The sequence below is a fragment of the Aulonocara sp. 'chitande type north' Nkhata Bay genome, linkage group LG1 (assembly GCF_057382095.1).
Source record: "Aulonocara sp. 'chitande type north' Nkhata Bay isolate Kocher_YH1m ecotype deep benthic linkage group LG1, A_spYH_male_GT1.1, whole genome shotgun sequence".
NCBI classification, from domain to species: domain Eukaryota; kingdom Metazoa; phylum Chordata; class Actinopteri; order Cichliformes; family Cichlidae; genus Aulonocara; species Aulonocara sp. 'chitande type north' Nkhata Bay.
The window spans coordinates 21,047,438-21,069,153 of record NC_141344.1 but is presented as its reverse complement, the minus strand read 5'-3'; the positions used below and the strand labels follow the sequence as shown (position 1 = coordinate 21,069,153).

The window sequence follows — 21,716 nt, the reverse complement described above, 5'->3', positions numbered from 1 at the left end:
TTACGTTACTTTCTCTTCAAGTGATCAGTTTGATATCAATCTTTCGTGATACACCGTCATATTTACATTATTTGTACAGTACGAATGATTTGCTTTGGTACCTGGTTATACTTCAGTTCTCCTCTGTCTGCCTAGCTCCGTTTCTCCAACAGCGCACTCGTAGGCAGCAGCTGCCCCGCCCCGCTTAGTGCCTGAGCTCGGATCATACCAATATTAGGGGGGATTTATGCACAGTTGTAAATTCCCACAGTGTGCACTATGTGCTTCGAATATTGTGTGTAGTTTTTTGCTTTATACAGTTGTCAGCCAGGCATCTAACTATGAAAAAATTACACTCCAAAAGACCCCGGGCTTCTGAAAAAACAACCCGGGCTTAAGCCCAGTAAGCCACCCCCCTGCTCCGCCACGTCACGTGAAGATAAATCGAACGCACCCTTCGGTTAGACAAGCTGGTAAAGAGCAGGTGTATCAAACTCTGGTCCGGGGAACACCAGGCGGGTCATTCTTCTTGGAAGACAATTATTATATTATCATTGTAGGTATTATCATTACTTACCTTACATTCTAAAGTGCATTGTGTTTTGGCGCTATATACATAAAATCTCAACTCAATTAAAACGCTAAGATAAATAAACAAATCGACCATTTATTTTTATAATTTCTTTATAATTTTATCTTTTTTAGCATTTACACTTGTGCTCAAGAACTATTTTGCATTATAAATATTTTCGAACCACTTTTTTCATATAGATTCTTTTCGAATTCATGGGGTTGATAGAAAATGTCCTGCAACTGTAAAATGGCCTTTATAACTATGGAAGATTGGGTTTTTTTTTTTTTTCAGTGATGAAACATCTTTTATTATCCAAGATAAATCCAAATTATGTGCAACCTTGTTACTCTAATTACTCTAGTTTATCCCTGTCTCCATATCATTTTTGATAAAATAATCATGTTTTTTTCTTGCAAGCATTTTATCTCAAAAGTTCTACCTACTAACTCAATAATAATAATAATACTTAATAAAGACCAACTTTATTATTCCTCTGGAGGTGTTAAACATATACAAACACATGAACTTGTACAGAAATGAGAAAAAGTGGTTGAAAGTGGTGGAAATCAGTTTCCGGTCTTTATTTACAGCACATTCGATGTACAAAATCATAAAAATATACATACTTGTTTCATCTAGGAGAGGTAAATATAGTTTACTTCTATTTTACAGAACTTTTCATGTATTCATGGCATCACAAATTGTTCCGTTTCTCTGCAGAGTAATTCGTTGTCTTTGGTTGCTAGTGACCTAGCTGAAGCAGTCATTGTCTTGTGACTAGTTTTGGAAAGGAAAAGTATTTTTTAAAGAACAGCAGTGCTCATCCAGACACCTTAGAAGACCAAATACGTGAGCCAACAGCAAACGCAGCCATGCTATACCATTAAAGTGTATGTAGCTGCTACAAAACATTAGCGTTTCACCTAAAACTTTTTACATCATATACAAGACATTCATCAGAATAATTGCTTTTGTGGCAGGGCTACTTCTTTTGCAGTGCTAATTTCCCCAAGAAAACTTGTGTGCGCTATTTGTTCCTGACATTTTTGCAGTATTTCTGTCAGTATTTCATGCCTACCTGTGCAGGCCATGTTAAAAAACTAAATGTTAAACCTAAACCTATATACAGTGTTACTGACATTCAGCATATATCTGTTCGTCTATCATATTTGTTTTTCATCCAAATGCAATTAAAGAGTCCCATAATGCCGCCATGCACAGTATTTCTCAACATTCCAATACCCAATTTGGAATTTAAATCCCAACTTTAAAATTTAAAGGGCCGTATAATGTCATTCATCTGCTGTTAGAAGTATTTTCCAAATGAGATCTCCTAATTCCTCTCCGAGGAAGCCCATATAGATCTGTGGTTTGTACCACTTCCTCAGTTAAAAATTTCACTTTTCCATTGGGATCGTTTCATCAGGTGCGGTCCTCTTGTCCAACACGTAACCTTAGAATGCGCAGGGGTCAATTGATAAAACACATAAGAGGGTCCAGTTTCTAATTTAAGCTTATTATGAAAAAATCCTGGAACCTTGTGGCAACTTTTTATTTATTTTTTTAAGGACGAAGGAACCTCAGGACTTTGGACCGCAGGAAGCGAATGAAGGATTTGGGGAACATTTCTCTCGAGTCTTGCGCTGTATAATTGAAGAAGTTTTGTGGGTGAGCCAGCACGTCAAACAGTGCCTTCATGAGCTTCTTGTCCTGAGGGGGGGAAAAAAAAAAAAAAGAAGTGTGTTATCCAAAAGAATTCCTTACAGTATGTAGTCTAAGGAGCTTGGAAAGAAAAGCGTCTGGACTTCTTTAAGTTGCTTGAAGACGTTTCACCTCTCATCCGAGAAGTTTCTTCAGTTCTAAGGGTCAAATGGTGGAGAGTCCCAGATTTAAACCCAGTGGGAGTTTCCCCCCAAAGAGGGACAAAGGACCCCCTGATGATCCTCTACCTAATCACATGAGCCAAGGTGTGAAAACGGGTGTAGGTAACAATCAGCCACGGTTTCGGGGGAGCTCATTGTGAAACCTGGCCCCACCTTATCATGCGAATTCCTGAGGTCAGATGGCCCAGGATGTGAGTGGGCGTTAAGGCGTCTGGGAAGGGATCTCAAAACTGGATTATAGATGGCAGACAGTTGGTGTCGTAAACCAGCGCCTCTGTTCAAAGATGGTCGCTCACAGTGGACATAGATGGCTTCTTTCACTCCTCTATTCAAACCGTCTGTCCTCTCTGTCCAAAATGTGAATGTTCACATTTTGGACACGTGATTAAGTAGAGGATCATCAGGGGGTCCTTTGTCCCTCTTTAGGGGGAAACTCCCACTAGGTTTATATCTGGGACTCTCCACCATTTGACCTTAGAACTGAAGAAGCTTCTCGGATGAGAGGTGAAACGTCTTCAAGCAACTTAAAGAAGTCCAGATGCTTTTCTTTCCAAGCTCCTTAGACTACGATGACCTGGATGACTGAGAACCTTCACAGACTTACAGTATGTAATTTTTACACATAGGAAACCACAGTGACACAGGTGTCACTGTCCCTTTACACACAGAGGGAAGTTCCTATTAAAGTTTCAACACTTACTCTCTCACAGTTTTCTTGACAATAAAATGGGTCGGGGCTCTTATGGGTTCATGTGAGCGGTACTCTGTATTTCTACTTGTTCCCAAAAGAGGGTGCTACATGGTCACTGGAGCCAAACCACTAACACAGTGAGGAGTCAAAACTGGTCAGCTGAAAATAGCCCATGAGATAAAACAGCTAAAACTCTTAATGAGCAGGTTAGTAAGTCAGGAATGCAATGCTTTAAAAGATGAAAGTAATGGATAAATGTAAATATATACAGCTTACACTAAAGGTTTTAGGTATTTTAGACCTACTCAGGCTGGAGACCACAGTGCTCCCTGTTAAACATTTGTATAATATAATTATAAAATCCTGATACCTTAAGTATTTCCTGGTGATGCTCTGAAGCATATAATCTTCCATCTCTGACGATGTCTTCTATCAACTCTTGGTAGTCCTCTGAAACAAATAACGTTCATAAATAGCTTAGTAAGAAAAAACAAACTAGATTTAAACAATATTCAGAGGTATCATCGGTTTATTCTTTCTCAATTCATCAAATTTAAAAGGGATTGTTCAAAAAACAAACAAACAATAAAACAAATGTAGAACCTACAGAAGACTTAATGGAAACCGCAGTTTCTACAGGCAGGGGCAGATTTTTTTTTTCCTCTTAAACGAATGAGGCACACAGTATTCGTTACACCCCACCCCCCAAAAACAAGGGACAAAAACCCACAGACATCTTTTTCCAAGTTGTCTCTGATAATCCTCAGGGAGGACACCATGTACCAATTTCAAATAACTATGGGTCGTAATGGCACCCAGCACACATCGTCTCTTCTGGGCCATTAAAAAAAAGAAAAAAAGAAAAAGATTCCTGCCAGGCCAAATGCTGCATGAATGAAATGAAAACACTTTGCTCTGCTTCTGAAAGATAAATGCTGAATGAAAATGAGGATTTCAATCATTTATATTGGAAAAATGAGAGACACAATATAGTGTGCGCTGGTTTGGTGGGACCAGGTTGTGAACTTACATGGAATTACAGTATTAATCTTATTTCCAAGACAAACCATCTCACCATCATACGTCACATATGGAACCTGGAAGCCTTTGCCGCTGTTTCCCTCATTGGACCTGAACTGTATCCAAAGCCTCTTGGAGCGGGAGGTGAAGGCAATGGGACGTTCGTACGTCTGACACGTCTCGTAGGTCGTCACAGAGTTGGGGAGAGCTGTGAGAAGCACAGAGGAAAGGCCTTAATACGTAACTACTGATGAATATGAAAACCACTCTTATGACATTAAGAGATGTTTTTCTACCACTGTGCCGATTCATCCTGCTCTGTACACACAGACTATATTGTAAGCAGACACTTGTTTTCATAACTTCTGAGGATTATAGCGTTTTAAAAAAAGGATCATAATCGTAACTTGAGCCCAAACCAAAGCAAATCCAACCTAAAACCCCTGTGTTATATTTTATTTGTTAGTTAAATGGCACAAACACAGTAGAACTCACCGCTTTTTCTCATCACCAAGTAGTCTCCACATTCATCCTCAATAGGCAGGTAGATTTCAGGGACAACAATAAGGATCCTGCGTTTGGGGGGAGGGTTAATGATCCAAGTGCACTCGATATTCGCAGGATAGTTTCCCGGGTAGTTGGGAGATTCGATGTAACCTGTAAAATCCCCGAGCTCTCCTCCACATCGTCGGTCTGTAAGTGACACAAAAATTAAAAATATCTCAAATGGAATTCTAATATTGGAAACTAAAACCCTGCCCCACCCCCTACAGATATACATACTTTTGCACTGCATGATGTTAGTGGAACCATCATAGTCGGTGGTGGTGTTTCCAGGGCAGGTGACACAGTAGTTCTGACCAAAATCCCCTTGATATGTGCCCATTGGGCAGCGAATGCAGCGGTGTGTGCTGGTGTTGTAGTAATGTCCTGGAGAGCACTGCACTGCAGGAGCAAAGGCCAGCGATAGAGAGCTGTTAGCTGATTTAATGCCACCAACATTCGGGGTACAAAAAAATCGTATCCTACATTATACCTGAAAAATCTTCAGTTAAAACGTTATACATAAAAAAAACAAAACACAACAACAAAAAACTCTGCGCTTGAGTTAGAACGGAAACTCTCTGTGCCTGGTAAAAACCATACAACAGCTGCAGAGGGCAGCAGAGTCCCTATCAACACCTGCAAATGCTACACAGTGTTTTGAAGTCACAAAAAAAAAGACTTCAAATCCCCAAAACAACAGATGGTTCACTTTATTTCACAAGTCTGGCAGGCTTTCATAAACGTTCTCGGCTCCAAAAGAACCATTTAAACCCTTCGTTTATATTAAAGCTAAACTAAAGCGAAAGCTAAAATATACCAGGCAGACGTTATTAGGTTTTATATCCAGTGACATAACTAAAATCTTTCATACCTTTGGTCTCACACTCCTGAAATGAGACAGCCCCGATGCGCCGGGTGCCCAGGTCCCCTCCACAGGGGAAGCAGGAGGTGCGCCCCACCTCTGGTTGGTACGTTCCAGGTGGACAGAGCTGGCAGGGGATGAAGCCATCGTGGGAGTGCTGACCAGGGGAACACTGACCTGAACACACACACACACACACACACAGTCAGTTCACACTGTTAGAAGCAGGAAATGCTCTGTCCACTTAAAAAAAAAACAAAAAAACAACAACAACAACTTTGCTTTACTTTTATTTAGCAAAACTTAAGAAAATACTAATGGAAAAAATGCTGTGTTACATCTCCACCTCTCACTGCGTGTAACTCCTGGGTGACTAGTACAAAGTGGATGTGTGATAGCTCGTCTTGTTTAGTCTGTCAGGCGAGATGTGACTCTGATAACAGCACAGGAGGAGAACAAAACATGGTGGCTCCTTGAGCTTTTTATTCAGGACTGAAAGAAGTTAATTCATATTCAAGCTTCTTCAGATTTACACAAAGCAAAACAACTGCCAACGAGATCTTTATCGAGGCACCACTGCTTCCTTTGTACCTTCACAACTTTATATTTAATTTTCTGCGGCTGTTGCTTTTTTTGGATTATTTATTTGATATAAATATCTATAAAATATCATACATTTTTTAGTAGGTAGTTAAATAACACACAATCTCTTTTTTCATTGTTTATTTATTTGTTTTTTAATTTGGTGCAGTAAGACTGGCTATGAGAGGGGTCTGTGTCAGTAGGGAAAGCTGAAAAATTTTTTTTTTAAAATGCAGTTAAAAGTCTAAAATTCATCCCTTCCTTCACACTCTCCAAAGCTGCGCAGTGGGTCAGTCTTTGGCAGGCTGATTCTGGCCCCTGGGCTTTACGTTTGACAGTTGCTTGGCATTTACATGTCACCATAAAGTAAAAAAGAGAATTTACTATTTTTTTATTTGTGACCTGCTTTCTGAGCCCTAAAGGTGACTAGTTTTTGCACAAACCAGATTAATACTGGCTCAGGTGGTAGAGCAGGTCATCTACCAATCAGAAAGTTGGTGAAACAATCCTCGACTCCTGCCTGCATGCTGAAGCATTCTTGGGTAACATACAGAATTGAGTGTGTGTGAATGTTAGAAAGTGCTTAGCTACAGATAAAAGCACTGTATGGGTGCTTGGGTGAGTTGATTTGACCATTTTAACTGCTTGTAAAATTAAAAATTAGCATTAACATTTGGCTGTAGGATCAGTCAATCTGTGAAAACTTGGAAAACACAGATTTCTGAACCTGTCTTTAATTTGAAACTTGGCACCTGTAAAGTTTGTACCTGTATAGCACATGATCAAAATCTGTCCACAGACAGACACTCAGAAATCTTCCAAAGCACTTAAAATAGCCCTCGTGGTAGGTCTTGTGACATCTCCAGGATTTCAACACATACAAAGTCAACACACAAGACATTAAATGTCAAGTTGCCTGCAGTAAAGTATGTTTAAAGGACACATCATAAAGAATTAAGACAAACCAGTTTATAATACACTATAAAATTTTATTGTTTGATGTTTTTTAAATGTTAAAATATGGTGTTTTACCTCCACACTCTGAAATGTTTCGAGCTCCCACCACTTTGGAGACTTCTCTTCCTTGAGGTGTAGGACACACCTCACAGGACATCTGTCCCTCCTCGTCCTGATACGTTCCAGCTGGACACGACAAACACCGTCCCTGATCGCCATCGTAGTAGGTCCCAACACCGCAGCTCACTAAGACACAGATGGAAAAGGACATCAAGAGAGATTAAAGTTTAGCCGTTCTGTGACATACTTGTAGCGAGACACTGTTGCATGCCCGTCTCTAGTGCACATAAAGCAAATGTCGGCCTACAAAGTTTCTCCAAAGAGTTGCTAAGCATGTGCTGACAGTTTTATCTTTGTGCTATGCTAAGTTGAGGGGGAAAAGTCATATTTTTTGAATACTAAACACACAGAAATATTTTTCAGACAGTAATTCTGTGATATAGAGTCAATTACAAACAAATGTAACTGTTTGAGGATGATGGAACATTTCCGCAAAAACTAAAAACAAACACTTAAAGATAAGCCATCCAAAACAGACGTTAACGTTTGAACTTGTAATTAAAGTCAATTTAGTAGACAGATCAGGTCAGGTGGCGCTCATGGACAAATAACCACACCATAAGAGTGTGTGGGTAAAAAAAGAACAATGCGATAAGCAGACATGAATCAACAAATATAGCAGATTGCCCCGTGGTTACACACAATCAAGCAGTCCTAACCACAGCGTAGATGTACACAATAAACACCGCAGCTACAGTGAATGATGAGACCATTAAAGAAACCCAGATCACAGCTGCCTCTCAAGTGTAATCAAAGAGGATCATGTAAATACTTGAACTGGATAAACACAGTAAAGAGCAGTGAGCGCCAGCTTTAAGAAGGCAGCTGAGCCTGAACAATTATCTATCTGTTGACAGCGTTTTCCTGCCATCTTAAAGGTATCACTGAGCTCAGTGTAGATTATTGTACCAGAGAGTGGTGCATTAGGCTGTATGGTTACAGGCCATCTTTATATGGCACCACACAATCAGATGTGAACAACGTGCAGGTAACATATCAGGACTGCATCATGTAAAGTAGTGATGCTGTTGTGATGCCTATATAAAGTTCTAGAGTCTTCAAATAGAAAACAGTAGAAGAGCATGTTCGTAAAATGTTTGTGAAATATGCCCACTGGATTCAAATGTCAGATTTGTGTCACTAAACAGAGTACGGCTTGATACTAACAAAGGATAACCTACATGATGCCTAAAGGAGAGATAAGTACATTTATCTTAGCTACAACTGTATGATAAGATGTCAGCTATGAAAATGCTTGTGCATTACATTAACACAGTGTAACTATTGCAGGTTTCAGGTTCAAGTCTCATTTTAACTGTGTCTTCTTGTAAACTTTTGCTTTTCAATTACATTCCCTTATTGTTGGTTATTCCCTTTAAGTCAACTTTTATTTGTCTGTTTAACATTTATCTTTATTGATCTGTTTTACATGATTGTTTTGCACTTTGTTCAGTGTTTGCTGTGCCTAAATGAGCTATACAAATAAACTGATCTGAAGTTATGAATTTTATTTGCTTTGGACTGCATGAAACACACACATTAAAAGTCCAAATGCCATTAAAGTACATTTGCAAACCAACCTAAAACAGCCATGCAAAAACAAAATCATGGGGACAAAAGAACAACAGCCTCTCCCAGTGCTGCCTTTACTGCATCCACACCTACACCTGTCTTAATACTTGACACAACATGGCTGTGCATCAGAGAGGAACTTTAAATGCCAACGTAAGCACCCTCAGCTCTTTTAAAAGCAATCACAGCCGCAAATCAAAGGGAGAGCTTCCCTTTTATCGTATAAAAGCGCAAACACTTGATTAAAGGGGCTAAAACACTGTTTTGCTTTGGTTCCTCCCATTCAGACTGATGCCTGTAATTAATTTGGCAATTACTGTGTCTGTCTGATAGCCGTAAGAACTTCACTTGAAAACTAAAGCTGAGCTCACACAAGAATAAATCAATTAAACTCCTGAGACTTTCGAGCAAAACGTGCCTCATATGTAGCCTTCAACCGGGCTGAAAGAAAACAACCAATATCAGAGAGAGCTCGACACACAAAAGCTTTCACACAGATCCATTATACGTGGCTCTGTAGACTGTTAGGTTTTCGTTGGGAGAAAGAAAATGTAATTCTATCAAGAGCAGCTCATTTTTGAAGCCTTTTGTTTATTCTAAAAGACCACAAGGAGCCATCACTGCATTGTCCTCTAACAGCTTTTATTTGACAGAGGGAAGCTGTGAGGGAAGAGACAGTGAGAGTGAAAAAGAGGAAAGAAAGAAAAACTTGAAGTCTTTCAAATGCAAAGAACGGTTCTATAGAGTTCTCGAATTGATGGCCCCAAAGAGGTTTAAAAGACCTTTCACCTCTATTCAAGTCCCTGGTTTTTGCCTACTTGATGACATAGGAAAACACTATGGTATCACAGTAGTAAGGAGCTGAACCCAATAAAAGAGGTCAGGTTTCTGAATCCCCCCATTCTACTTGGTCCAATCACTGCTCGCGCCCATCAAGCAGGGGCCCAAACAGCTGATGCTAATTGATTCCCATGGTGTGGGTGAAGTCAATTCTCTTTAGCAGTTTAGTGGCTAGGGGTCATGCAAAGTGGCCCCCAGCTGGGGTGCAAGGGTAGTGGGGGGGGGGGGGACAGCACTTAAAGTGCCAGCTTGAATCAACAGCACTTCCTAAACATCTCCAACGTTAAAACAAACACACAAACAAGTTCACTGCGACACTCACATGGATGTGAGAACATGTGGACCTGTGGACACGTTCACATGAAGCCTCTTATGTATGCTTTGGTTGTTTTCCTGCACATAAATAATGTAGAGTTGAAATTAATTTTAGACTCAAAATGATCATGTTATTAATAAGCTAACATCACAAGTTATTTAAACTGAACCAATGTCCCGGAATATAAACGTTACTTCAACCAATAACCCAAACACAGCACAGAGGAGGAGGAGCTGCCACGCTTTAAACTGTGCACAGTGTTTTCTTCAAATCCACAGAAGACTGTGTTCTTCTCAAGGAGTGAGAATGAGCTTCAAATGGGGTTTTCAATGGAGTGGGCAAATTGAAAAGGACTAAACTGCACTCCAAACTAAGCCAGAGCAAAAGATGGGGGAGGAGGGAAAAATATAGCTCCTTTAAAGAGCTGGAGGTTAAGAAGAATGCCTTTCAGAGCCCCCCTCTCCTTTTTCCCTCCTCTCCCAAATTACATGTCTACACCCTTGCCACAACCAATAGACTGCCTAATGTTGACCTGAAAGCAAAGCGGGGGACGGAAGGAATAAAGACACTTAAGATGTGAAATAAATCATGTCAGGAAAGCTTAACAGCAGACGTAGCTTAAATGTTAATGATGAGACCAAAGAAAAAAAAATTACAGGGAGATGAATGGAAAGCAAAACTTATGACTTTCCCTCAACAGACATTATCTCATGAAACTACAGAGCGGCTATAGTTTGACACATTTTTTTGGCCATCAGCCATATTCCTGAGATCTGGGGATAAAGATCTGGGCCTACATTAAGTTAAAACATCCTCAACACTGACGCATATATTGAACAAAGCGCATACTGCCTGAATAAATATTTAGACATCACAATTTAGGAGGAAAGGCACCAGTTTCCCCTCGCTGATACTGAGAAGATGTCCAGCACGCAGCCAACACATTGTGAGGCCTGAAAATAGGGGCATACAGTTGCAGCCGCCAGAGAAAACACAAGCCTGCCTTGAGCTCTCCACCATCGACAGCCCTATTTAAAGAGCATTTTTCTCCAGCGCAGGTTGTATATAAAATTCAAGCAAGAGGCAGCAGGAGACCTGCCATCAGCCCTAACGTTACACTTTTATCCCATGGAGATGCTGGAAGATCTCGCAGCTTGGAGGGCCAACAACAGCTTCTCTGTTCTTCCACACAAGCTCGCTTTCCCCCTCCAACTTGCTCATTACAGAATGTCTGCAAACCAAATATGGCATTCATCTGGCCCACACCTGCTCCAAATCCAATCATTAAACCCGCCTGTCTAAATATATCTCACTGGCTTGGGCCAATTCAATTACTTAAAGCCATGACTATGGGTCTACTGTGTGTATGGGGTATGCTCACAAGTGCTGCTGCCTCAAAAAACAAAGCGGTGGGAAAGATGAAAAGCATTAACGTTTCCAGTAGAAGTTTTGCCTGGATTAACTGTTTGTGCTCTGCTCGTTAACAGGATTTCTACAGTGAATAAACACTACACACATAAACTCAACTCACCACATTTTCTGCCCAAGAGCATCTGTCCTGCTATGCAGTGTCCTGGCAGCTCTGCCAGCTGGCTCGGACTCCTGGATAGATTGTAGTCTGCTCCGGCAAAGTGGAGGTGGAACTGCTCCCGGTTGATGGACTTCCGCAGGGTCCTGATGGTCTTCCTGAGCCTCTTCTCTGAACGGCGGCGTGCGCAGTTCACGTCACAACCCTCTGCTGAGAAAAGCACTCGATACTGCAAGAGTTTCCAAAGCAAGATTTCCTATTGTTCACCTGCAATAACCTACGATTTCATGCCTAGATTCCCATAAGCTTACTTCACACCGCTAACGCAGAAATCAAGGAAATTAAACAAAAACACCCTTTGCCCCAAATCTAGAGCCCATCACCAGAGCCAAGTCAAAACAGGAGATACTTTTACACAGCTTGGTTTGTTTAGTGACAAACAGAGCGGCGAAAGACAGATTTAAGAATCATAATCACAGGTCGCAGACAGACAGGCGGGCAGCCAAGCAGAAACCACAGAGAGACCAACCTGTTACCTCCTCTAGGTTCACATCCAGCTCAAACTCAGCAGTGATTGAGGAGCCGTCCTCCTCGCCGGCCTTCCTGCCATGGCGGCTACGCATTCTCTGTCCGGATGAGGTGCAGCGCAGGCTCACGTAGCTGAACTGGACATTTTCAGTGAAGAGAAACTTCCTTTCTGTGAACATGGGACACAACAAACCCCCAGCAAGCACAACAAAGAGAAAAATTGCACAGTTGTTAACAGACAGGAAACATTAATCACATACAATAATCTTTGGTCATGCACAGTGAAAAGCTAATAGAACAAAGGGGATGCAATGGCAATGAGATGTTGGTTTCCTTTCAGTGTCTGTGAGGGATGTACCATGCTGAGCCCCTTTTGTAGAAGCAAAATAATCCTACAATCAGAATCGTGTTTGATTGATAGCTAGGTCACACACAACTGAAAGGCATCCTGTGGCCAATTACATCCTCCCTGTCACTGGCAGACAAAGTGCTGTGCTGAGATGTGGAAGACACTCAAAACCACATCACTTTCCCCACAAATTTCTTTCACATTTGCTCTTGGTTTTTGGTTTTCTTTGAAGCATCTTTAAGGTCAGAGTCTTTAGATGTTGGCAGTTTTCGGTAAACCCAAAATGTTTTTTAACCAGCAACATAAAGACGATATAACTCTAAGTCTTGTGCTTTGAGTCGGCGTGGCGCTGTACCTGAGCGCGCTGAGTTTAGGCTCTCCCTGAGTTTCTCCTGACTTCGTTTTAAGTTGCACCTTGCGGTGCCAGACTTAAAAGTGGCCGTTGTCTTAATGCGGGCAAGGCTGGCCGTTTCTCGACCTGCACGACAGGGGGACAGAAAATATCGTTATCAAGTGAAGACAAGTAAAGCGTGACCTACCTGTTCCTGTGTTACTGTTTTCTTTGGCAGAGCGGAAAAAAAAAGATGTAAATCTGCGATGTCCTGTACTTGCCTAAGCAATATGAGCCACTGTTGTTCTTTTGTGCGTCAGCCAAGCAGGGCAGAGGCATTCCACAGGTCACTGTGTAGGAATCCTCCGTCCCTGAAAACACACGAGGCCGTGACACAGGGACCGACACTGACAAAAGTAAGGGCCAAAAAAACAACTAAGACAAAAGACAGGCAGCATGTATGAACATGAAGTCCGTCAACAGACTTTTCACTCAATTAAATCTACAACTGTTGAGCTTACTGACTAGTTGCACTTCCACCTGACTGAATTGTGCTGTTTGAAGACATAATATACAAAAAGCATCCTCGATGTATCATAAGCTTCTTCACCAATCCACCCTGGTCCTTTTTATCTCTCTCTAACTAACCTGTGAACCTGCAATTGTCAAAATATCCTGATTTAAATGTGGGACTTGTAGCAGTGCTAATCCTGCTGGATTAGTTGACATGTTTTGCAGCTGCTTCACTCTGACAGCCCAACACCAGCCATCTGCTTCATATCAGCAAGTAGCTCTTGTTAAAAAAAATTTATTCACACCCCCAGTTAGCTGTTACCACAGCAACAAGTACTTTTCTTGGGGTCCGCAGAGAGTCAACAAGTAAACTGAAGAGGGCAATATGATAAAAATAAACTATGAAAGAGACAAACCATCAATTTATCTAATTCAGGGAACCTATCCCAGCTGTCATAGGGTGAGAGCTGCGGTACACCTTGGACAGGTCATCAGCCTATCGCAGGGCCAACACAGAGAGATGTACCCATGCATGTTCTTGGACTGTGGGAAGAAGCCAGAGTACCCAGAGAGAACTCACTGTGAGGCGACAGTGCTGACCACAGCACCACCCAATGATAAGACCATTAATGTATATTCCACATACATGCTGTCTTTTTATGCAGCTTTATTTTATTTGGATATTCTTAGTTTATTAGTATTTCATTTCATTATTTTTTTTTATCTTTAATGTCATATCTTTCTCAATTTTTTTTTTTAGGTGCTTCTAATCTATTTATAGGTCATTTTATCGTCTATTTCTTAATGTTTTTGTTCTCTTTTTAATTTATTATATATATATCACATATTATTGCATATTATTTGCTTTGCTTTATCACTCTTTGTTCTCATTATCTACTGGTTAGTCATCTGTGAAGCGCTGTGAACTGCACTAACTTGCATGAAAGATGTCCATACAAATAAAGACTGATTGCATGACAGATGATATATAACGTAGCCAAAAAATTGCTCAGTTATTAAACCAACACACCGGTTTATCGCAGCTCACACTATACAGAGATCTGGCTCAACCAACTCACCGCTGCTGATGTGTACTTGAGACTGGCAGGTCAGAAAGCAGCGATCCCCTCCCTCCTGCTTGCTACAGTTCAAAGTAGGTTTAGATGGGGGCTGTGCAGGTGATAAACCCTCAGCCGCTAGATAAAAACCACAACAAAACTCAAACATGTTCAAAAGCAGGAAGGAGGAAGATGCACATGAAGATGAAGAAGCACAGAAAGTCCAAAATCCTGACAGCTTTGTAGCATTTTGGATGGATTACTCAAGCACAAGAAAATTAAAGAGTAAACAAATAAATAAATAAAGAACAACTCAAAGTATCTCCTGTTTTTGTCCACAAAGGTGTTTGCTGTCACACTTCATCACTGCACAATTTCCATTGAGACGTGACAATAACAGACCTGCTTGTCATTCAGAGACAGGTGCTAACCTACCGATGCAGTCCTTTTTGTTCCAATGTAGCTTATAGCCGGGACGGCAAAAGCATTCAAATCCACCCACGGTGTTCTCACAGCCATGCTCGCAACCGGCATTGTTCACACTGCATTCATTTATATCTGGGATGGGGAAAAAAAAAAAAAAAAAAGGGGAAAAAAAAGTTACTCTTTATCATTTCAGAGATCGATTTCCAAAAACGCCAGTGAGCAACCACTCACATCTATGTGCTTAATCAAATAAAACATTTAAATGCATCAAGCACTTGTGTGTTATGCTGAACTTGTTATGTGTAGTGCCCTCCACCCAACTTAGTCTCACCTCCACAGTGGGCCAGTCCATACATGGTATAGCCTTTGTTGCACAGACACTGAAAACCACCCGGGGAGTTCACACAGGTGTGATCACATGTGCGCTCGAAGAAGCATTCGTCTATATCTGTAATCAAAATCAGGCAGATGACATAATAGCAGGGCAGTCAGTTACAATCTTCGCCAGCAGGAATTTCCCCATCTAATGATGACCATTTTCCTACTCAGTGAAGTGCGACAGGTACATTACACTACAGCAGATTAAAAAAACAAAAGCAAAAATACTAGCTTTTCATAGAAACGACTTCTAAAAAAGAAATCATTGTCATCAATCATGCCAAACTCTGATGCAAAAAAAGGTAAACAAAAGTAAACCCCAGAAAAAGGGTTTACATGCTCCCTGATGTATTCAACTCTTTAAAGCCTGAACCATGAAATAATTGTCAAGTAATTCAAGTTGAATAAAATCACACTAATGATGTAGAAGTCTGAAAAACTCAGAAAAATTCAACATGATCCTAATTTTCTTTTTGTAAAAAAGAAAAATCTAAATTCACTCAGTGATTAAAAAAAAAAAAAAAAAAAAAAAAAAGGAAACAAGAGAGAGATGTTGTAAATGTCATCATTATCTCGTTCATGCAAGTTCCTGTTACTGCTCCTGCAGTTCAGGAGCCACGTCTACCTTGACAGGAGCGTTCGTCTGTCAGCAGCTTAAAACCTTTTCTGCAGTTGCACTCAAAGCTGCCGATGGTGTTCTTGCAGGAGTGATCGCAGCCGCCGTTGTTGACCTCACATTCATCGATATCTGCGGGTGAAACAAGTGAGATTCTAAGAACACATTTTCACATGCAGGTTTGTTAGCGTATTAAGATACTATCCCTCGTTGTGAAGACGGCAGTCTGACCTTTGCACGTCTTCCCATCTGGCTGAAGCGTGAAGCCAGCGGGGCAGCTGCAGCGCACGCCGGTGGATGTGTCTTTGCAGGTGCAGTCGCAGCCGCCATTGTTCACGGCGCAAGTTTCTAAAAATGCAACACGTCTTATCACTGCATGCAAAAGACCTTTCTCCTAGTGGGGAATGCGGTGCTTTCCATTTGTGACAAAATACTAGAACTTAGCAGAATAAAACGATTTCCTGTAAAGTACCCTTTAAACAATTTCGTTCACTGATTTAAAAGGTTAAATTAACGTGCAGAATTTAACAATATTGTGCGTCTAACGTCACTGAGATGTTTGGATTAGGGCTGACCCGTACAGTCTCACCGGATGAGACTGCATACCTAATAAAGTACCAATCACACAATGTTTTACATGTATTGAGTGATCCAGAATCACACAACTGATGAATACTCAACATAGAAGAAAAGATTCACATGCTTTCCTTTCCAAATGGAAGGAAAATGTGAAATGTACCACACTGTCACATACGTGTATATTTCAAGTGAGATCGGCGGTGAGAAAGTGAGCATGCAGCCATTTCACAGTTTGCTCAAAAGACTGAGGAATGTATCAGTTTGCTAGAAATAAACTCCTCTCCCCACTCCTGAGGGCTTCCTGGAAGCTTCACACGTAAAAAAACAACAACCAAAAAACCCAAAAAAACCCACACAAATTCAAAACTGGGGGAGTCTTATTATTACCCATTAACAGCCTTCGTTTGACCCGCTTGTCCACCTCTGTAAAGGACGTGGCATTGTGGTCCAAGGACTCTGTGGTGGCTTCATCTCGCTCTGTGACACACAAAACCAGAGTAATGCTTTACTGTTATCCTCAGTGAGTGTTTATGCCAGCCATCAGGGCGCAGATGTGTTTTGACACTTGAGATGTTCAGCTTGTGGTGGCTTGGTGTGTGTCAGATAACACGGCAGATCAGAAAAGTGAATCACGGAGACAACGTCGCAGTGACACGCCCAGACCTCACACACACTGCTGGCTTGGAAGGAGAGATATTACCCGCTATCTGACGGCTGATCCTTATCCTTTACAACTGCTGTGTGGAAAAATGCACGCTGCCTAACAGGAGAACTGATAGAGAGAAAGAGGGATCCTCTAATTTCATCCATTCGTAAGGGTAGCCTCCTCGTAACGCAAGAAGAAAAAAAAAATAGTGTAGGCAGCTCCTGGACTTCGCCCACCCTGGGCTGAAATCTAGATCCATTTTGCTACATACTGAACATAAATGAGTATATATATGTATGTAAAAACAATTATCATCAGGTTAAAACATTGTATACATGTTTTGTGTTTCTTTGTTAAAGCTTTAAAATGCTGTAAACATCATCTAGATTTGAAAGCATGACTCCAATTAAGTCATAAAAAAAGTTCATCTAGCCTACAGCGTTATTTTATTATTGGGTCAGTTGACACTTAGAGTATGACTGCTTTCAAAACGCCATATTTTTTTAAGGCTGAACCATTAGGATGGGCTTATTATTTGGCATCTTTGGAAAAATGTTGCAATGTCACTTCGCAACCTTGCACGCTGGTTGGAAAATGATGTGAGGACATTAAAGATAGTAGAGGATATTTGATGTGATGTGTTTTAGATGACAGAGTGGTCTAATGTGCTTGCTGGATGGCTGGCTATGGAGTGGGAAACATTATCTTTACCAGGCAGGATTGGAATGACAAAGATATCTTCACCATATTAACAGCTCATGGAGATAAATTTTTGTCTCACCTCCTTTTTATGCATGTACACCTACCACCTGCTCACCTGATCCTAAGCATGCTTTTTTAAAAAACAACAACAACGTATATACAGTTTGTATGCACGGGCATATACTGTCCTCTCTTCCTCCAAAATTCAATAACATATCAATCATAAAAAAAATGATGTGTATCCCAGCATTTCTTTCACTACAACATTGTGCTCACTGTTTTGCATTCCTCGTCTCACCTCAGTGTCAGCCTGCTTACCTACACATGAGCTCCTGTCAGGCTGCAGAGTGTACCTGCTGTGACACCTGCATATGGAGCCGTTCTCAGTGTCCTCGCAGATGTGCTGGCAGCCTCCATTGCCATGGTTACAAGTCACTGTAAGGTAAACAACATGCAACTACTAATGCAAATAATCAGTTCAACATAAGAAGCCCGATGCACTTGCGAGTGTTAGCGTGCACGTACAGATGCAGTCTCTCTGGTTCTTGGCCAGCTCAAAGCCTGGACGGCACTCACAGGCCACACCCCCTTTGGATGTCTCCTTGCAGATGTGGGCGCAGCCGTGCTCCTTATTCATACAGTTGAGGCCCTCTGGATAGAAAGAGGGAGAGAGGTACACAATGAAACTCTCCTACAGTGACTGACCAGCTACACACAAAGGCGCACATACTGAGAGATTAGTCTGGAAACTTGAAAGACACTGATTGTTCTCACGCCCCTACACAAGCCAAAAACATCCACTGCTGCGTTATTCTTAGCGCCTCTACAGAGGGAACAAGAATCTAAAGTTCATTCCCCAAAAAAACCTCCAAACAACAAAAAACAAAACAACATATTCAATGGTGATTTGTAGCAGCATTTATATGGACGGGTCACAGCTGAGCAGATAGGTCCACTGGGATATAAAAGGGTTGTCAAGACCCGATGGAGTGGAAAGTAGTCACATTTGAGTCGACTTCAGTGAAGGAGACGAAACAAAGGCGCTTCAGACTAATCTGTGACACAGACCGCATAGACCAGAGTGTTGCAGTTATTGACTTATTTTGTTCTGAGGGACACAGAGATCCTTTTTCCCACAGCATGTTGCTGTTTCAGATGAAAGCTCAGTGACAGGAGCCAGCTTGAACCTGTCACCCCTCATTGTGTCATCAGTCTCTTGGAGAATCTGCCACATCTTTCTCTCTCTTTCTTTTTTACTAGTTTTACACAATACACAGGCATCCACAAACACACAATCTTTTGTAGATGAGTTAGCGACTATTTCAAACTTTGTGTTACATATACTCACCAACAGAGCGGTGGATGCACGTGTGCTGGTTGTCGCTGAGGAAGAAGCCCTCTTTGCAGCGGCACTCGTAGCTGCCCATTGTGTTGACACAAGTGTGCTGGCACCCACCGTTGTTGAACTGGCATTCATCCACATCTACAGGACAGTGAATCGATCACACGAGTAAACAACTTACAATGCTTCAGGTGGGAGGTATTCACTTACATAAACCAACACAGACCGTCTTCAGCGTTTTATAAAGCATGAGTTTACACAGCTGAGGACACAAGCTCCCTGTCTACCATGAAAGATTGCTTATTTAGTTTAAAGCTAATCTTACCTAGACAGTTATGTCCATCATGTGCCAAATGAAACCCATCATAACAAGTGCAGCGATAATTGCCTGGTGTGTTGTTGCACTCATGCACACAACCCCCATTGTATTCCAGGTCACATTCATCAATATCTGAGAAACAAACAACACATAAAGGTTGGGGTGGGGAGAAAAAGCTAAAAATGCTAAAACATCTTAGGCTCTGAACAATTAGAACAAGGTGTGGCTGCAACAGGAAGAAAAGAAATCTGTGGCTAAACATTTACACAATGCTTACCTTCACACTGTTTTCCATCGCCTTTAAAACCTGCTTTACACGTGCACTTATAAGAGTCTTGGGTCGTTTGACAAATAGCGTCAATGTGACAGCCATCACTTCCCTCTGCGCATGGATCTACAGGAATGCATTATCATCAAAAACACGTTAGAAAATTAACAAAAAGGCGACATATTTGTGAGAATGAAGCCGGAAAATTCAGATTTAACTGATAAAAACGAAATAAAAGAGTATGAGTCGAAATGGGGGGGGGGGGAGTCCTGTGAAAACCTGAATGTTAACAACATGCCAAAAAACAAAACTTTTTGGAAACGTTTATGTACACAGAGCGCGCAACCTGCCACGGCAGTGCTGTTTTTTCCTATAATACAAAGTTGTTAGGAATTAGGAGAAAATGCTAAAAGTCGCTGCTGGTGAAACGACATGGAGCGCACTCCTGGGAAAAGCGTGCGTAAAGTCTCCACGACTGCAAAAGACAACACACACACACTCACTACAGTCCCACCTCGAAACTCTGGAAGCGCTGCGCTTTGGCGACTATTTAACAGGAGCAAAAACAAACAAAAGTCCCTTGCAGCCCAAACAGCTCCCATGGTGATATGATCCAACTTTAGAGGTCTTTCTCAAAAGGACGCGTACGCACTGAAGTCGCGAGCGAGCGTCCGCCTCATTTTCATTCTAGCCTGTCAATCCGCTTCACAAGGCGCTTTTGAGAAGAGAAAGGAGTGAGTGAGTGAGAATAAGAGCGTGCGTGCGCGCGCGAGCACGTGAGAATGGAAAAAACGCTTTTGAAGCAGGGTTGAGTCAATAGAGGGAAGCCAAAGAAAAGCGGAAGCGTCAAGTGTGTGTAACAAGCATCACAACGGCAGCGCGCTGCAGAGGCTTCTATTTTGAAAAAAAGAAATGCCCGGAAGTGTTATGGTAAATGCTAATTTACAAGCTCCTTTGAGTGGCTTTAAAGTCTAAACAGCGTTTGGTGTCTGTGTATGGTAGCACGGAGGCGAGCGACAGTCGACAGTGACTGTTGCTTAGCTGAAAGCGATTTACTCGTAGGGCATCGTTTCGAAAATGACGACCTGTGGTCGTTCCAGGCGCCGGTTGCCTCGGTAACCCTCTAATAAATACGCTAGAGGCAGAGCAGTTGGAATTACTTACTCATGGGCTCTGGTTAGAGGTAACCTAGTGGTAAATATGCTACAAGGCCATGTGTCAATCAACAATATTCTACATTCTCATCAGTAGTCGCCTTACTGCTCGCCTGGGATTTGAAATAAAAAATGTTTGTCCCGAAGTCCCACCCACTTCGGTGTTTCGCCCGGAGTCGCTTAATGTCTTTGCCTTTCAATGATCTCTAGTGGCCTTATCGGTTTGAATCGCTTCCAGTGTGGACTCAGCTGCATATTAAGTTCTCTCAATTTTTACATATGTAATATAAAATATATGACATAACATAAGAGTTTACATGTCAGATAGCAAACCAGATGTCACCGGGGAAACTCTGTGTTGCCATATGCGTTTTTGTTAGGGACACACCAAGTCTTGTTTAAACTTTAAGTTGACTTAAGTTTTAAAATACTTACAGGCTTTTTTCACTGCCGTTGTAATGTTTTACGTGCACTACTGTGTGTATATATACTACGAGTGCATTAAGCTAAATATTAGCTAACTAGCTACTCCTGGAAGCGAACGTTAATTAAAAAAGCGTGGTTGCTAGGCAACGAACGATTTTAGTTCTAATTGATAATCGCTACACGAAAGACGCCTTGTTTACCAGTCAAATAAATAGTTAACTTTAAAGTCAGGCGTTGTTGTGAAAGCTACAGACCTGAGTAAGAGTGGAGTACGTACACTTGCTTCAGCAGGGCTGTTAGCTTAGTATCGACGTTTACATGCATTTATGAGCTTTTACCATCGGACAAATAAGCTAACGATGGTAGAATTTGCTAAGATTGCACCATACTGATTTTTACAGCCGCAGTTTTCCCTACTGTGACTTAGGTTCAATTATCAAAATGCAACTCCAGTTGTGCAATATAAGTGAAATCCCAATCTAGCCAATAAACAGGAACACCTTTAACCCCTGCAAACAGCAAAGGGACCAAAAGCTCCATCAGCGTTAATGTAGCTCTTTTCCACCACCTGCTGGTGCAGAAAAATATGACAGGCCGCTATTTTTTTTTCT

At 41.4% G+C, this 21,716-nt stretch overlaps 1 protein-coding gene across 5 annotated transcripts; it reads right to left on the bottom strand.

The window, feature by feature from the left end:
* Positions 1-1,028: 1,028 nt before the first annotated feature.
* On the bottom strand, positions 1,029-21,589 carry scube2 (signal peptide, CUB domain, EGF-like 2). Of its 5 annotated transcripts, none has more exons than XM_086287827.1 (23): positions 21,360-21,589; positions 19,535-19,651; positions 19,264-19,389; positions 18,945-19,079; positions 18,122-18,247; positions 17,915-18,031; positions 16,636-16,725; positions 15,901-16,017; positions 15,679-15,801; positions 15,007-15,123; positions 14,685-14,807; positions 14,271-14,387; positions 12,960-13,049; positions 12,703-12,825; positions 12,000-12,167; positions 11,474-11,680; positions 7,170-7,340; positions 5,565-5,732; positions 4,931-5,092; positions 4,643-4,840; positions 4,203-4,355; positions 3,498-3,577; positions 1,029-2,263 (listed from the first exon to the last, which is right to left on the bottom strand). In XM_086287827.1, exons 1-23 carry the CDS (start codon positions 21,427-21,429, stop codon positions 2,117-2,119), a joined length of 3,045 nt encoding a protein of 1,014 aa, XP_086143953.1. In that variant the 5' UTR covers positions 21,430-21,589; the 3' UTR covers positions 1,029-2,116. The 5 variants fall into 5 exon arrangements, with proteins under 5 accessions (XP_086143953.1, XP_086143954.1, XP_086143951.1 ...); XM_086287828.1 differs by lacking the exon at positions 21,360-21,589 and adding an exon at positions 20,690-20,709; XM_086287825.1 differs by lacking the exon at positions 21,360-21,589 and adding an exon at positions 20,040-20,530.
* Between the last annotated feature and the right edge of the window lie 127 nt (positions 21,590-21,716).

What these genes read in the sequence shown, in the direction of transcription:
- scube2 (XM_086287825.1), bottom strand. Translation starts at nt 20,127, where the DNA reads ATGGGAGCTGTTTGGGCTGCAAGGGACTTTTGTTTGTTTTTGCTCCTG. An exon ending in TCAAGTACACATCAGCAGCG is followed by an intron (nt 13,050 to 14,270) that starts GTGAGTTGGTTG and finishes GTGTGTTTTCAG; the next exon opens with GGACGGAGGATTCCTACACA. An exon ending in TCCATATGTGACGTATGATG is followed by an intron (nt 3,578 to 4,202) that starts GTGAGATGGTTT and finishes TATTTGTTTCAG; the next exon opens with AGGACTACCAAGAGTTGATA.